The sequence below is a fragment of the Ooceraea biroi genome, chromosome 11 (assembly GCF_003672135.1).
Source record: "Ooceraea biroi isolate clonal line C1 chromosome 11, Obir_v5.4, whole genome shotgun sequence".
In the NCBI taxonomy this organism is placed as follows: domain Eukaryota; kingdom Metazoa; phylum Arthropoda; class Insecta; order Hymenoptera; family Formicidae; genus Ooceraea; species Ooceraea biroi.
The window spans coordinates 3,380,376-3,398,104 of NC_039516.1; the positions used below are offsets into that span (position 1 = coordinate 3,380,376).

Below are 17,729 nucleotides of genomic sequence, written 5' to 3' on the forward strand. Positions count from 1 at the left end.
AAATTTGAAACTCGTCGAATCGCGAAACCGTCCCAAGAGTCATTAGATCATACTCGGTCCAAACTTTTCTCAGTTTTTATAATTCATAATTAGATTAATCACACAAACGAGAATACTACTACAAATTCATTAGCGATGTAGTTCAATAAGTACAATTTTCCACGAAATTGTTAACTCGATTGTATCCTATTCTAAAATATATATAAAAAAGGGAATAAAAATAACGCAGTTTTCGGTGCTGCATCTGCCTTTGCACTCTGCGCTTCTTAAGACACGTGATTTTCAACCGAACTTCCACAATCCTCCACCCATCCCCCATGAAAAGATACCCCGAAAAGAGCTTCCGATTCCTGAAGCTCTGAGCGAAAGCAAATATCACGTAAAAGCGAAAAGCTGTTTAACTTTCTGATTCCTCTACTTGGCAAACGTTGCATTTTGACGTCCCTAATTGAATAACATTTTTCTTGATTTATTTAAAAAAAGCTTACAGCTGTAAAAAGTGGTTGATTGGAAGTCCAATTTTATTAACGTTGTAAACGTTACAATTCATTATAACGATGCGTGGAATTTGGTAGTTATAAATATCTGAACTTTTCTAATTTTCTATTTTCCTAATAATAATAAATAATTCCTAAAGCATCAATGCCTGCCGAAGATATTTTCGCCGCAGTATGTTCTGACCCGATCTCGGATAACGTGAAGCAATTCCCAACGCAACTTAGAGGAATGCTGTTGGACCGAGCCTAATCGAGTGATATATACGCGCAAAGCGGCATATTTTCTCGCAAGTATATTTTGCATCCTGCCATTAGATTCGTTCAATATTGACATGCCTTACTTTTGGATATCTTTACAGTATACCTAAAAATCCATATTTTTTCAATGTCAACGAAAAACTTAAGTAGAAAGGTCTATGTTAATTACTAAGCATAAATAAAATATAATAATAAAACATATAAATTAAATATTTGTAGAAGGAAAACTGAACTTTTACTTCCTTTTGGGAATATCAAAATTTGCGGTGCATAGCATGGCGGCATCAATAATCAGAAATATCACGATACGCCATCCTGCGGAAAGCTTTCTAAATATTCGCATCGCAAGCTGTGACGATTTTAAAGCTTGCGACAATCTTCTGTATCGTCGGAGTGAAACTACATTACCAACTCATCAGGATAAAAAGTGTAAAAGAAATTCTTCAAATGTTTGTGTCAATCAAATAGATATTAATTGGTATTATTTAAATATTACATTGTTATATAATTTGCAGAAATAGCCAGAAAAGTCAGAAATGTTTTTAAAAATAATTTTTAATGAGTAAGATATGAAATATTCGTATCTATAATACGAAAACCTAGCAAACTATGTTAAAACAATAATGATAATTATGATAATAGCTTCGAACAACGAGATATTGCTAATAATCTATGTTATTTTACTTATAGCACGCTACAAAATTATTACTGACCTTTGATTAAATTCGACATGTGGTTCCACGCGTACTTGGAGCATGTGCAGTGTATGATACACCATGACATAGGTCTTCCACGAATAATTTTATCAACAAGTTATCACACATTAAATTATCTTGCCAGTACAAAATTGAATTACTTCATATTACATTAAACGATAAATTTGATATCGACTAAAATGTTCCAAGTAAATATACAGAATTATCTCTGCACTGCGTTTCAGTTCTACAAAAATATTCTTGTCCATTCATGTTATTATACTTTAAAATTGTTTTCGAAAAATTACATTACACACAAATTGAATAATACTTCAACATAAATTTAAATTTAGATGGGTAACAGATAATTAATTTAATTTTATATTGAGTTGAACCCGGAAGAAAGACACCAACATTTTATGTGAAAAATTACTTTGTGTCTAAGTGACAATACATTGTGTTTCAATTATTTCACTAAACTGCTGAGAGACTTATAGAAAGATCCTCGATATGTCAAGCACAACTGATTGATTGTGACTCGAGACGATGCGCTAACTACTTTGGTCAACCAAGGAAGACCGTCGTGGTCGCGACTACATCAGTAACGTATCGACATGGCGGGTAAAAGTAGAGGATCATTTCCACAGAATCAGATTCTATCTATCTGTGTTTTTCTCACAACAACATAAAATTCTAGCTAATCATGAACTTCGAAATCTGCAGAGAATCTCAAAAGGGGAAAAGCAATTAAAGAAATATTCGATGGATAAGTTATAGGATAGGTCGACGGGAAAGTTACACTTATAATCTTAATACAGTGTTTTCAATAACAACACGGCAGTCAATAATGTAAAGCTAGTTATATGGACGTATCACCAAGTGCAATCGATTCATACTATCAATGGCTCAATGGGCAGCATGAATAGAAAGGTGCGTTAGTACTCGTTGCGAGCGTTAACAAGCGTTCTCTCTTCTTTTTGTCGAAAGCAGACGGCAAAGGAAAGATTGTAGATACGTAATGACCGCTTCGAAAAAGAGAAAAGAATATTGAATGGCGGATAAGATGTCCTTCCGTTCACGCCAGCCATAAATAACCGAACAAATTGATTTTGTCAGACTTCGTCTACATAAATTTACATGCCTTCCTAAGTTTGTGTACGCGAAAAGTCATATAAACTCTTCTCATTCATAAAGCAATGCTGAGAAAAATTTTAGTTTTTTTATTTATCGAATAGAATACTATAAAAATATACTTTGAATATTACTAGATATTTTTATGTAATTATTCAAATCATTGTTCATGATTTTTCTAAATTTTGTGTTTATAATTCTTCACATTTTATGCTTTATAAACGACTTTTTGAGAGAAAATTATTTAAAAGCTTCAGAAGATGAAAGCTGATGTCGGCCCTGCACGCCTTTCAGCACGTCTGTATAGTTTGTAAGGCAAAGGCGTTTAAAGGGCTTCCAAATGCTCAAGAAGGTGAAGAGATGAAAATTGTCGCTTATAGAACATATATTTCAGATGCGCAAATTCAGGTGAACTCGTATATACGCCGGTAACATTATCGAATATTCATGTGATATAGTACAAGCCCTTAATGGTCTTATTATTAAGCATAGTTCTACAATTAATTCCTTACTAAACTCGTGTCCTCAAAAACTAAATTTCAAACTCGTGAATAAATATCGAATAATGACATTTGCTAATTTTTACTCTATTTTTAATACTACATTTTATTACACAGTATACGTAAGGATCGTTACGTAAATATTTGCTATATTCCTCGATGGATACATAACACATATGCATAGGAGCTGTATTAATAACTTTCGTAATTAATTATTTATAGTAACAAGGTGTCGTGTGCCGGCGTTTTGATACCCTCTAATAAGCTCATTTACCGATTATGGTGTAGGATGCTTCCAACGTTATTCGGAGTATCGAGATTTTCGCGTGAAGCTCGTATTACGTAAGCTTCAAGTATGATTGACGATTTTATCTCAATTGTAAATGTTGACGCTCGTAGATTATTATATCGTTATTGCGATGTAATTCAGATGCATAACATTAAAACGCTCCTCGTGAAATGTTGAATATCGCGATGACATTTTCAAGTGAATTCTATCAGTATAGAGAATTCATACAAAACAACTTATACGAAAAACAATAAATCCGACAAGAATAAATTTAGAAAGAGTAAAGTTATGAGCAAAGATATAATCATGGAATAAATGATCGCGTTTCTTTAGCTGGACATTCAAGTCGAGACTCGCGCGCAAGATTTAATTTACGTCCCGACGTCACAGGTAAAACGAGGATCACCGTGAAAAAGCAGGACAACGAAAAAAGAGGAAAAACGGAGTGGAATCGATCGCGAGACGCAATTAAAAAGCACAAGAGATAAAATTCGCTCGGCGAAATAGTCGCGACACGATGGGTAAGACGTGATAAAAAATTCTGAAAGATGAAATACCATAGAAAGTGAATGAATGAATGAAATGCATATAAAGAACGCAGAATTAGTCTTTTAGCTATTCCAGTTGAATCGAGTAATGCCAGTATCTAAACTTATATCTGACTGAATATACTATAAATATCACATATACATATGTATAAAAAATATATATATATATATATATATATATGACCAAATTCTTCCACTGGTTTCACATCTCTTGTATGCAAACTTCAATAACTCGCAAACTTTGACAATCTTGAAAAAAAGCAGTGTTGAAAAAAGTTGCGCAACTTTAAAATAACGCGATCACACGCGTGCAAATATTAGCAAACTTATTTGCTTTCGTAACAGTTTCGTCAAAGCTGTAAAGTTTTCTTCTCTTCTAATATTTTGTCTTTTTTTTAGTTCGCTTTTCAACGTAATTATGAAACTACGGGAGAAAATTATGGCTATGAGAGAAATCTAATTATGTAATATAATATTATATTTTAAATTAAGAAACTATAATTTGATAACTTTTTGGTAAGAGATCATTTTTCAGCTTCTGATATAATCATAGATGATATAATAATACAAATAAAACTCGAGAATGTCTTTATTGTCTGGTGAGAATCTTTCATTCATATTTATCGATTAGTTCTAACTATCTAATTGTAAGTCTGGTCGGCTAAAAATGCTTGATCGGCCGTGCAGTGAGACATTATTATCTAACGAATGAACAAATTAATTATATATGCGCAATAGTTTGTTCTTTATATATAACCTATATATATACCTATATATTCAAAACTTGCATATAAATATCTGCATGAAATAATAATCAATAAATAACAAAATTTCTTATGAATTAACAACGCTTCGGCACTTATCAAACCTGAACGAGATTTGCATATTACTTATTATATATCAGTCTTACCATAATACTGTTAATATTGCATTATTATCTTATTTTATTAACATTTAATTTTGTAAAATCTGCACAGTTGCGTAAATAATGAATTCTAATATCCGCAACATCATCATCGTTACATTTCACGTGCAAATTTTCGACGGGACCATGCATTCGCGTTTCTCGCAATGCACAGAATGATATGCAAACATATCCTCAAAAAGAATAACGTACTGACGTTTTCAAATTGATAGAATCACGATAATTGAAGGCACAAGTTCATAAAGGAATGGCGAAGTCGTCAAAAAAGAAGTATAATACTGTTCCTTTGTACACTTGACTTTTCAACTAATAAATTAATGAACCATTAACGTTTCGAGCACGCCGGCGAGCGAGCCAGAACATAAAAAAATCACTAAAGAAAAACGGGATGTTTCCGCAGAACGAGCAATAAAAAAGAGGGCGGCGGAGGTTGGTGAAGGCATTTATTTTACTTTCCGGTGCTTCCTCCGTATATCTTCCAAGCAGAAGCCAATCTCTTTTTGGAGTCGACACAATCGAGCAAAGCATTCCATGGGTTCATTCGCTGCGAAACGCAGCATCGCACCAAACATCGATAACCCGGTAGCGCGTGAAAGCTTTCTCGCAAGGTGCAAGCCTCCCCATTCCATGGCAGCGCATTCCAAGCTCCGATCAAGGCGTGAAGAGCGACTTAAAAATTTACCACTCGGTAATTTCATATCATCTCGGTACTTTATGCGCAAAATGTGCCTGATTTATCTCCCCTCCTAACTCGATCAAATAACGCGTAGATGAAAGGAGACGATATAAATCAGGAACACCAGCAGTATCTCATAATGCTGTAAATCTAATTTCATTACTTTGCATATCCTACATTTTCTATATATAATCTCATTATTTTCTGGGTCGCTTCTGCATATATCGTTTCACTTACTTCATGTATTCATACTATACTTTACATATCGAATCTGTTATTCTTGATATGTAATTCTCTTCCTTAATTTGATATTATCATGCTGTTATAAGGTGCTTCGGGAAGGATGCTGGATTTATATTTCCGGGTGATAATATATCTTTTTATTATCTTTCTATCAAGTACTTTCGTCGCATTATAGCGGCGGGGATACAACCAGTAAGCGATCCAACATCGAACATCGCAAGCTTGTGTGTGTTTTATAATGCCTTGTGCTGGTGGATGTGTCGGGGATCTCGGGGAGGTCTGTGTCCGGCGCCGAAGGTCACACGATGTGGGACATACAAAGCCTCTGTGAACATTGGTGCATTCAGCATCAGTGGAAGCTGCGTGACAAGGGCAATAAGAACGCCGAAAAATGAAGGACAGATGGAATTTGGGCTTCGTAGTCATTCATGCTTCACTGCGATCTATCGTGTTCTCATAATTCTCATTTGGAATGTCGCCTGAATTTGTCTAAGATTTTTCAAGTGATCAAGAACGAGAGACTCGACAGAAGACACACGTACGTGTAAAAATACAAGCGGATATCGATCGATAAGGGATGTCTAATCGAGGAAAGCACGTGAGTCACGACGAATCATTGTACTTTTCTGTGACATATCGTCGAGGGAATAATGCGACATTTCCACTAGCTATTTGGCAACAAGTACTCGATGGATCGCGCGAAAAAGGAAAAGAAAGGATATCGACTCGATTATTCCACGTCAACCGATAGACAATTTTCTGAGTGAATCGATGACTGAAAAGATTAAAAAGCTCGCGAGTGGAATATAATATCACGTAATTTTAAATACTTAGTCAAATTACACATCCAAGAAAACAAGCTTAAATAATCAGCAGCGAAAGTAATTGTGCTCAATTCATCGTAAAATAGGATTAAGTTAAGAAAGATATTTCCGAGAAAACCTAATAAATTATATAAATTCTAAGAATAGAAAGTTTGTGTTGCAACGACTAAAATTTCTTTAATACGTTAATACGATAAGTTTCATTCAAAATCGATCGAGCGATCGGGATGTGGAAACATACACAATGAAGAACGTGATAAGAGGGAATGGTTTTAGGCACAATATATCAGCCGATCGTCAATGTCAGCCTTCCATTAGATCGAGAGAGAAACAATCGATATCACAGGTGAATGCACTCACCGCTGCTTCGTCTTAATGCGACGATAGCGGTGATACTCCGCCGGGTCGTTGGGGTCGAAGCCCCTGCCCCGATGTTTCGGCGGCGAAGACATGGCGGCCGCCTTTTTAGCTTTGCCGTCACTTGGATTAGCCGTGGTTGTGGTGTTGTTATTGCCGCTGATGACGGCACAGACGGTGCCGTTGTTGTTGCCGATGTGCAAGGAGGTGAGCGGTGGCGGCGAGGGTGGCAGCTGCTGGGCGGAAGAGCGGACGGCGCTGCCGGATGTTCGCTCCGAAGGGTGACAGCGACAGGCTGGTGCTGGCGGCTCGCCAAGGGCACGTTCCCCGTGACCGACGTGGCTCTGGGGCACCGCGTTCAGCTCGTGCCTGGTAACCCTACCGGCGCCCGGCCCACCCATTCAAACCCGCGATGATCGCCGCCCGCGATGACTCCACCTCTCCGATCTCCGTGGCTGCCCCTGCCAACGATCCCGCGCACCTTCCACTTGCCCTCAGCTGGCGCCGATCGACGGCTCTTCTTCCTTTCGGTTTTACGATCACCGACCCGCGACACGCTCTGCGAACGTGGCGAGGATGACCACGACGAAGGGCCCGTGGGCACACCGCCGCGTAGCCGGGACGGAACCCGGCACGCCGGCTTGCTCGACCTCATGCACGCGTCACTACTGACCGATTGTCTATTCCTTTTCACCCTGATTCACACACGCCACTCATCGCCCGGCTTCCAGGAGGGGTTAAGACGCGCGCCCGAGAATGCGGATCGAAGGATACACGAGAGAGAAACTGAGGAAGATAACGAGGGTGGCCTTATCACGGGAGGGGAGACACGCGACAACGTGCACAACAACGTCACTGATGCTGAGACACGATCCTACTTCCGTCTCGTGATCACGCCGACTCACTCAACGCGACACAACGCAACCCTCCGCAACCCCCTTGCTGTGTGATACGCCCCTACATCCGCCGTGCGGTGGCAGCACCGTGGCACGTACTAGGTACAGTGCAACGAGATACAGAAATTGGGAAAGGGTGGTAACGACGGCTTTTAGCGCACTTAGTGACAGGGACGGAGGCTGATCAGCACGGAAAGTGGAGTGAAAATAAAGCGCTAGAGATGTTCGCTCGAACCGAAGGAAATCCCATCAACACCGTATCATGATTACAACTTCGTCTACTCTGCCAAAAATATACACTTGGTCGTTGGTAAACAGGTTCATCGTCGCACCAACCGATCAGCGTGATTATGAATGACATAGGTGAGAATTTAAGAATGAAACTAATAACACGAAACTAAGCCTGAAAATTTTGAATGACACAGCGGTTGAATCTCTTTGCCTAAACGCGCTGTCTTCGATTCTAACGTGCCACTGCAAACCACCCCCTTTACGCCCGCGCGCCATGTTCCTGATTTTCGAAGGAAGCGATTGGTGGCAGCACCGCAAACCACGAGACGCCAGCAGAGGGTGGTGACGAAGGGTCGCGGGGGTAAACTCCGCTGAGAGAGTGGAACAGGGGCAGTGGGATAACCCCGATTAGTAGATTGGTAGAAGGTGCGCGAGCATGTCGACACGTCTATCTGATAATAACTAACCTTCCTCAGCCACGCACGCATTACCCGATTCGTAAACAATTCTCCATTTCTCTCTCTCTTTCATCTCCTCTTTTCATTTTTCTTTACCACTCTGGCAATGTTAAATTATTACAACTAACAATAAGTAATGTAATTAACTATTCTTTTTAAATATCGTTTTTAGATAAATTGCACTTTAGTTCAATTCAAATTAGCATTTCATTACTATTTTTAATTCTAGATCATTGAAATTGAAATTTGGTGAAAATGATAAAATAGAGATTCTTTCCCTGAGAAAGAAGAGACATTAAAGCAGAAATAATAATTATCTATACCGACTGTCTACTTATTCTTTCTATTCCAAAAATATAAGGATTGAATAATGCAATCGTTAAAATTAAAGAGTAAAATTCTGAACATTCTAATAAATATTTTCGTACCTTGATAAAATAACAATAAAAAAATAAGTTAAAAAATTGAAAAATTGTTATACTATCAAAAGAAACGTATTTCCATCCGAAACAAAAGACGATTAGGCAATTGTCTATCGCAATTACAATGGTGCCGACTGATAACAATCAGTTACTGTTCATATCTACTTTTATCCCCCAAAACATTTTAGTCCATGAGCAAGTCGCGGGGTGGCAGCACAACGCCAGCTGATTACACACGTAGAGAAGAAAATAGGGATGAAACGCTCAGTTGGGGTGAATATAGAATGGAGGAAAAAGCTTCCCGAAACACAGAATGGAACAGCCGGTGGTTGGCAAGTTTGCAACGAGTGAAACACGTGGTTGAACTTAGACCTCGCTGATCGAGTTGGCGATCAGCCAATTTATTCGGCCCAAGTTCGCCTTTAACCACTGCATCTGATCACGCGGAAGATAAATGTGGTTAACCTACAGGATCGAACCAGACCTTCGTGTTTGCCATTCAACCTTTCCGCTGGACGGTCATATATCTTAGATTTTCCTTTCGTTACAAGTTCCCATCGACATTCGCTAAAATGCACGTCTATCTACTCGACTGTATTGCGAAAACATTAAGAGCTATTGAAAAAAGAGATTATATTCTCTCGTCTAAGTTTTTTTAATCTACCCTGAGAAAAAGAATTGTAAGGAACTCTTCAGCCGACAGCTGCAAGATGGCGGTATCACGAGGCGCCGCAAGGCGCCATGACCACTTGGTCAATACCAGAAAATGAGGTTCACCTGGCACGCTAACCCCGATTCAAAGGCGGATGCGATTCCGTGCAATTGTTATATTGTCCTGCACGAAAATAAAACTAAGTTGTTTGCGGAAATGTTCTAATGGAATACGAGTACATAATTTTCACAGTTGGTAAAAGAGATTGTTACTAACACAACACGTTAACGAATCGATACTAAAATAATAGAATAATTCTAATCAACTGAATCAACGTGAGAGTGAAATGTATGAAACTGTGGAAACTTCACAGAAAATGTACATTTATGTTCTTGTCTAGTATTAATTAATGAGTAGTCAGTGTTTCAAAGATATTTGTGAAATACGAGTGTGAAAATTCGATAAAGTTAGCACAAAAATTTTTTTAATTATTTGGGCATACTATTGAATTGAAAAATAAAATGTAAGACGTAAACCTGTAAGCAACTTTCAGTAGTACAAAGTCATTCACGTTGTCAATGTACTCTGTAAGTAGAACTCGTATAAGTCAACCTTCGATCGTTACAGTCGTAGAACTCTTGGAAAAGATAACACTATTCTCTTTAACTTTTATACAACTAGAGCAATTTCATTGACTTTACTGACTCGCATCGCTAAAATCTCGGAATGTTCATGGTTTACTCAGAGTTAAGAACTACTCTGTCCTATTCAGTCTACAAGCGATTGGACCAAAAAAGTACTCTCTCGTGCTAGAGTGCTACTCGAAGTGATGAGAGCGAGCGCTACAAGTCTCTTTGATGTATCCCGACTAACTCGACTAAAACCTCAAGCAGAAAGAAATAATCGATCAGGAGAGTCTCTTAAATGTTAGAGCCTTTGGAGTACTATTAGCTGCTCAATAGAGTGAGAAATGAATTTCTTTCATGGTAAAAGTAAATCATGTTATCCTATCCTCGCGCACATGCTTCCTCGTGTCGCTTAAGGAAATTATAACAGCCACACTTTACCCAACTATTTATACGATAATCTTCTCATTCATCTATCTGCAAATAAATCTTCTGCACGCAAGAACCTCAAAGTGTCTCCTTCCTAACATACTCTCTTCACTCATGCCACCTGAAGATATCACATAGTCACCGAGTGCCCGCAATCACACAATCATTCCTGCTGAAGATTCATCTCATACAGTCGTTTACTCTCGTACCAATCGCTTCCTCTACCCACCCGTCGTCACGTGACGGAGAAATCTGTCCGAAGATGATGCGTGTGCACCATCCACGAGTTTCCTCACGAGCTTTTGGCCCTTCGTCTAGGTCAACTTCGCGCGAACGTTTGCACGTATATAATCGTGTGGCAAGCGATTGGTTTGGTATCCTCGGAGATGCAGCTTCTGCAGACTCGGCCAATCACTGACGCGAATGGTAGCACGGCGTCGGTATGACTGACTTCTCTCTCCTGACCCGTCGTGCATGACCTGCACAACTTATGGCAGGCAACCACCCGAAGGCGTATCCGTGGTTGGTCAGCCGGTTGGCCGTTCGCTTCCTTTCTTTCTAATTCGCTACCGCAGTCTCGCATGTGTATTCGTGTCTCGCCGATGTCGTGCTGTGTCGTGTCGTGAACGCTCTCGTCAGCGACGTAAGCCGGGCTTCAGGAATTGGAACGCGCCGGTACCGCCAATGAGATAATGCATTCGTCTTCGATTTATGGCGGTTCGATGCGCTACGTAGTACTAGATGCAAACTAGTTGTGCATTCAGCCGCTGGAAGCACGTCTAGAAATCCTTCTTTAGAATCTCTAAAAGAACTCCTTCTTCGATACATTGAATGTACCTACATAACAAGCGAGATAATCTCACTTGTGCGTGCGTGTACTACTCTCAAGCCTGAGTCAATAAAAAAGGCAGCTCGGAACACTTAAAATCTTGCTTATTCTTTTTTCATATTTCGGAGAATTTTGATTTAATTGTATCATCTGCCTCGCTCCCGGCAAAATTCCCAGAATCTTTACGCATCTTCTGGTATTTCGCTGAGAGTTCTCTCAAAAGGAGGCCATGGTCCCTGGGATCTACGACAATTATTGTCAAGAATAGATTTCAACTTATTCATAGGGAGCCAGCTAATCGGCGTATTATAAGCCATTGCCGGCACGTAAAAGGAAGCTTTGGAAATGGTCGGGGTTGACCATTTATGGAACGGCACGCCGCGACGTACGCTTCGTAGCCGAGTCGGTGACCCTAGATCCGTCCTGCCCTAGTATTCTAGTGCGGCCGTCGGATATGCACGACACGTTATGCGTCGATGGTGACGCAGGTGACGCGCGGACGAGATGCATTGATACGTCAACTTTATACGAGACATATCGAGCGTGAGCTATAACGAAATGCAAATAAACGATACGCAACAAAAATTGGATAGACTCAATTTCAGTTTTTTATTTTATTCTTATCTTTATCTCTTTTGGTTTTAATTTGACGTATTTATTAATAAAAATTCTGCATCTTTTTGGAAAAATATTTAAATTGCGAGGACGTGTATGACGTACAAGTATGTCGGATGAATAAATGCGCGTTTGAAGGAGAGCGAAGCTAGAACATCTCGATTACCTGCAGGCAATTTCCGACCTGGGTCAATATTGGGTTCACTTGCGCCCCTTTTCTCAGGGTGGTTTTTGTCAAAGTTCTATTCAACGTATTTGCGATGCTATTGTTTACAGGCACGGCTGCAAGTAAATTAAAAATTAGCTCAAAGAAGTACTTTCTTCATAAGAATCTAAAGTTAAAGTATATTACGCGTTATTAATTTCTCGCTTAACGAAGAAACAATAATAGCTTATTAAGCTCATAATTACGAAAAGAAGTTTAAACACAATTTTCTTTCACTTATGCATCATCTTTAGAATTACAAATTTAACCATCGACCAAAAGTAGCTTGCCAAATTGTCGAATCAACTTGTCGAAAGCCTGTGGCTGAATGAATCCACGCGGTGCTCCGGTGGTCCTAAATATACTTCACTCATCTATTTTAATTCGTCGTTTAACGAGCGCGAATACACTTTCATCTATGAATAAAGCATCATTAATTTGAAGCGATTTATTCGCGCAGCGCTCGATACGTCGATCTTCTTCCTTCGACACGTCAATAAAAGCCGCCGACAAAGTATGCAAATAAATTCTTCGAAAGTGGGTCATAGCTGATATTTCCAAATTGCTGCGCGAGATATCGATGTAAATTTTAAAGAAGTATCTTTTCAGATACAGCACAAGAGCAGACAAAACTGGAACTGTATCAATTTAAAAGTAATGCGGTATCTTTACTCATGTTTGACATTATAATCCATAAATATCGATTTTGCTCTGTTATATATAGCTCGTTATTCGTTATCTGTTATTTTGCTCGTATCTACTTGTTCCAAACCGTATCACTACTTAATATACAAGTATAAATAACGGTTGATATCGAAAGACAAGTTTTGTTATCTCAATGTTTTTCAAAAGATTCTTACAATTAGACCAAACTTTCGACTTGCTTGCTTATCGACTTCCACGAGTTTGCGTCAGATGGCACGAGCTTGTCAGAACAAGTTTATTGGACGTTCGATTTTAACGTAGTCTAACTTCAACAGCTATTTCCAATGTTTAGCACATGTTAAAGTGAGAAAAGGTCAACCGGTGTTGTACGATAGATCAGATTATAATCTTTGCGAAAAAGATTATCAGACAATATTTATGAAACAAAATTTCGCAATCTATATGCATCAGTTTTCATAAGTTTTCTTTCAGATTTTAATACATCCTACTGGCTGATTTATCTCATAGTATCTCTTATGTGGCTAATTTTGTCGCAAAAACATTCTGAGTTTCAACATTTTAGATAAAATGCACATGATACATGAAACTTATAATATTCTCATCGTTAGTTAATGCAAAAGCAATTGTTTTGTGGTATATCACATAATGCAAAGACGAAGACAATGAACAATATTGATTCTCATTTGTCAATCGATTTCCTTCTACGGAATGCAATCTAACTTGCGAATTGTTCGGTGCGGAAACAAGTGTTCTGTGGTTCGAACAAGGGAGGAAGTAGGTGGATAATTAGTATTAGCGTCAGACAACCATTACCTTCTCCCACGCTCGGGTGATTTCCGTCTGCGGCGTGGAAATATCCTCATCCCGAGAAACGTGCTTCTGATACCGGCGTGCATCGTAGCGATCTATAATCGTCAACACACCTGAGATTGCGAAAGTCTTACGATCTAGTTCTCGACATGAACATCCGTCACATCATGATCTTCGCACTCGACGAATCTTCATCGTCAACCACCTCGAACTACGCTCGCAAATCGAGAAAGAAGTCTTTACAACTCGAATCAATTTTATGTGGATGGAAGCTGCATCATTAATCAACTACACAGATCGATCACGAGCTCTGAAGCCTCACGTTTCGCACATGCACAGCCATTAAACTTCTACGAACCATGATGTAAGTTTCACTAAACTTCCTCGCACTTAAGCACATGAAACGCTCATTACACGATAAATCGCATCGACCGCATATTCGATTTCCTTCGTCAAATTTAAGCCAGATCTTAATCGTTCGATCTCTTGTCACGTGCGTATATCGAGCCTCCGCCATCAAACGACGGCACTAAGCACGATTACGCTCTCCAAAAAGCAGTCTACTAGTGGAGACACTTTCACAGACGAGCATCTCGATGTTAAAAATACACCACGAGCTTAGTACGTTTCCGAATCGGCGACTTGCCGGCGTTTCGGCTGAACGTAAATGCCTATCGGTAGCTGATAATTATTAATAAAGAACGGGAGTTAATTACTTGAAGAATAATAAAATTTCGCGCATCTTACGTAGAAATTATTGTGCATGTCACTCTTATGCGGAAATAATGCTTTAATATAAAGCACAACTGAACAAAACAATGCGTTATCTCATCTTCTTTCCGAAGACAAGTTTTCCAATTACCCGCGACTCATGTACGGAGATTCTCAATTCATCATTCATCTCTTGTTCTCGTTTTTCCCACCCGTTCCTCTATTTCTATCTATATCTACTGTCCTTAATTTACTTCGAGTGACACTGAACCAAGCCGCCAAACGGGATCTCCCAAATTGCAGGAATCGACCGTGGTCTTCGTGCGCCAGATCGCGATTAGGTTTAATTAATTTCATTTACAGGGACGATCTAATGGGAGATGAGGCGCAGGAAACTTAGATGATATTGCAATAAACCGAGACAAGCTAAAGTGCATAGTTATCGGCCACTTAAGGAATATTGGCATCTTCCCGCGAAATTGTTTAAACATGTACGATCTATCGAAAATATCGTACTCGCTGCGACATCGTGATAAAAGTCTCGCTGATTTATAAGTGAGATTATATAAATGCCATGCCGTGACTTTTAGCTGGGCGGCGCTTATGCGAAGTCGAACTTCCTTGAGTTTCTCTTCCTTGACCTATACTATCTGATGCAAACCGCGCCGACAGCACGTAAAAAAATTTGGACGCCATAACGTCCCGGCGTCACGAAACATTTTAAAGAAGAAGCCTGATCGCAAAGTTTTTTTCACGGAAATGAGCGCGCGTGTCTAATAACATATGGTATCAATCAAGAAAAAGAGCTTAATTTACCCCATACTATTTATCCCATACAACGAGAAACGTTAAATCCTATTAGCAAGATGCCGAGAGATTTTACATGTAATTAATTGTAAAAAAAGACTCGAGATCCGATCATGCTCATAGGCAGATATTTGTAGGTCAGTATGGTACCCTAGAACGCGTTCCTAGCGCTCGCGTTATGGTGGGCGGAGTGACAGTTGGTGTATTTTGGAAACGAAGGTAATGCCTGGCCTGGGAACGGCTAAACAACGTCAGGCCGCTCGCCAGAAACTGCAGCGGGTTAAGTATTCGTGCGACATCATCTTTTCGCTATAAATATCTAAAACTTCTTACGACCTCACATCAAAAATTTTTATTCGTGGCTTTTACGAGCGTCTACGAAATATTGTCGTTAACAGGCACAAGCATTTCTCCACGGTACATCTTCGATATTTCAAAATGGAAGTATGTCACGCTGATAAGGTACCTGCATCGAGCAAAATTAACGCCCGATTCATTTTATCGCTTGCTCTCCCTCGACACGAACAATTGAGAGTTAATCGTGCAAATATGCATGGTTGCCGAGGATGCAACACGTTCTACACATTCCTAACATGCTGAATTCCGGTCTAATTGAGGCACGACACAAATACAAGCTTTCATCGGCTCAACTTTCAAACAAACTTGATTTGCATAAATTTACAGCTTTTCCGGTTGACCTCTCATTTATCGACGACTACAAGTTGGCGGTAGTTCACGCGGAATTCTTAAGAGCATAAGATGAAAGTAAAGATAAAATTAGATCTCTATCTACGGTTCAGCAAGCACGAATGGTCTCTAATTTGCGTAAATTTCTGAAAGAAGATTGAATTTGAACAGCGGATTTCTTATTAATCGCTTGTAAAATTGAGTGGATGATATATTTAACTTACAGAAGCTGTATTGTGAGAGATCATTTGCTTTACGCATTGACGCAATGCAGGTAGAAGGGACCTCACAAACGGCACGTACGCGTAAACATGAAATTACCCCCGTAATTTCTGCCAGGGGCAAGAAACTCAGAATTTGGTCACGTGTGTGCGATGATGACGTTAGCCGGATGCAGTCGACGCGCGATCGATCGCGATTCGAGGTGCGATAGCTTTTCGCATTTGATACTTTCTGTTATATTTATCGAAAAAATATGGAATTTTTTCAATCTCAGTTCAGATTAAACGCTTTGCTGTAGACTTTGACTTTTCTCTTTATATCGAGTAAATCACAAATAGCTTTCATATAATACATAGACCAATTGCATAAATATTATCTGGCAAGATATTGTTTTATGGATCGTTCTGACGGAACGTACAAAAATGTAAGAAATTTACGCTCGTACAAACTACAGAAAAATGCGACTCACCCTTATCCCGGCTTAGGAACAAAATTTAGTAGTTGAACTTACCTGTAACAAAACGAATAAGAATACATTAGTTTCAATCGATAAATGAAAATTAACATTTTAAGTATTTTTTCAATATAATACTTATATTCTAATATACTTTTAGATTTTATAAATAACTAAAATAACCACAATTACACATTCCAATCATTTTCATCAGTACAAGTTTTTAATGACACATGTTTCGTTTTTAGATTTCAAAAATTTTATATTAATTTTATATTAAAGATTTAAAAAGTAAAATTTTTATTACACATATCATTAAAATTAAAATTAAAATTACAAAGTTGGACTATAAATTGATTATTCAAATATCAAGGTTGTTCTTATGATGACCTATACAATCATATCCATTTTTACGGGATGATTTTCGAGACAAGTACAAGAGTGAGTTCAAGTGCGAGCTAAAAAGCGCGCCTTTAGCAAAGGGATGAAAAGGAGCGCAAAGCGGGGAAGCGCGATATGTCGCAATGCGTCTTGACGTCACCGACGCTGCTGGTGGGATTCGGGGGTTGCTGAACAGAAGGTGGGGGTCCATGAGGGGTGTGCGGATGCACGTGCATATCGCCGACGAGCCATCTGTTGGCGATGGCAACAAAGTGCACCGCAAAAGTGCATCCAACACTGGTAATTCAACCCTCTTGCCGCGGGATGCTGGGTCAACCGAGATAACTAAATCGGTCATCTCAGAAACGGCATACAATTATTACTTATTTGAGCGCACTGACACAATTACTCTAAAACGTAATTATTCTGTATAAATTAATTAAACATATCAAATTTATTTTATTTTTCAAAGTCTGTAAAAGACGAACAGGGATTTTCAATGAATTCAATTCTAAAGAAGAAACTTAGATCCAAGAAAACGTGTTAGACTCAAGTAAGATTTTCCGACTAAACGAAATCTTGATAAGACTTCTATCTTTCTCTTTTAATCCATGCTTGAACAATTACAGAGGAGATAAAGTTCAATTACTATGTACGAGATGCTATCTCCCTTAATGAATTACTA

The 17,729-nt window shown here is 39.0% G+C and overlaps 1 protein-coding gene and 2 long non-coding RNA genes across 8 annotated transcripts in view; 2 read left to right on the plus strand and 1 right to left on the minus strand.

Moving 5' to 3' along the window:
* Nucleotides 1-17,729, minus strand: part of LOC105288184 (potassium voltage-gated channel protein Shaker) — a 98,622-nt gene that overhangs the window by 60,895 nt on the left and 19,998 nt on the right. For 3 of the 6 annotated variants that reach the window (XM_011354238.3, XM_011354236.3, XM_020034550.2), the window contains exon 1: nucleotides 6,947-7,373. The exons of the other annotated variants lie outside the window; for them this stretch is intronic. In XM_011354238.3, coding sequence (XP_011352540.1) covers nucleotides 6,947-7,344 — 398 coding nt within the window. In that variant the 5' untranslated portion in view covers nucleotides 7,345-7,373. Of the gene's footprint in view, nucleotides 1-6,946; nucleotides 7,374-17,729 lie in introns of those variants that run through there. 6 annotated transcript variants of the gene reach the window in all.
* LOC105288186 overlaps nucleotides 1-17,729 on the plus strand; it is a 39,141-nt gene that overhangs the window by 11,550 nt on the left and 9,862 nt on the right. The window lies entirely within an intron of this gene.
* LOC105288185 lies at nucleotides 8,087-16,508 on the plus strand. Its single transcript, XR_895578.3, has 2 exons — nucleotides 8,087-8,202; nucleotides 8,265-16,508. It is a non-coding gene; the product is annotated as an uncharacterized LOC105288185 (long non-coding RNA).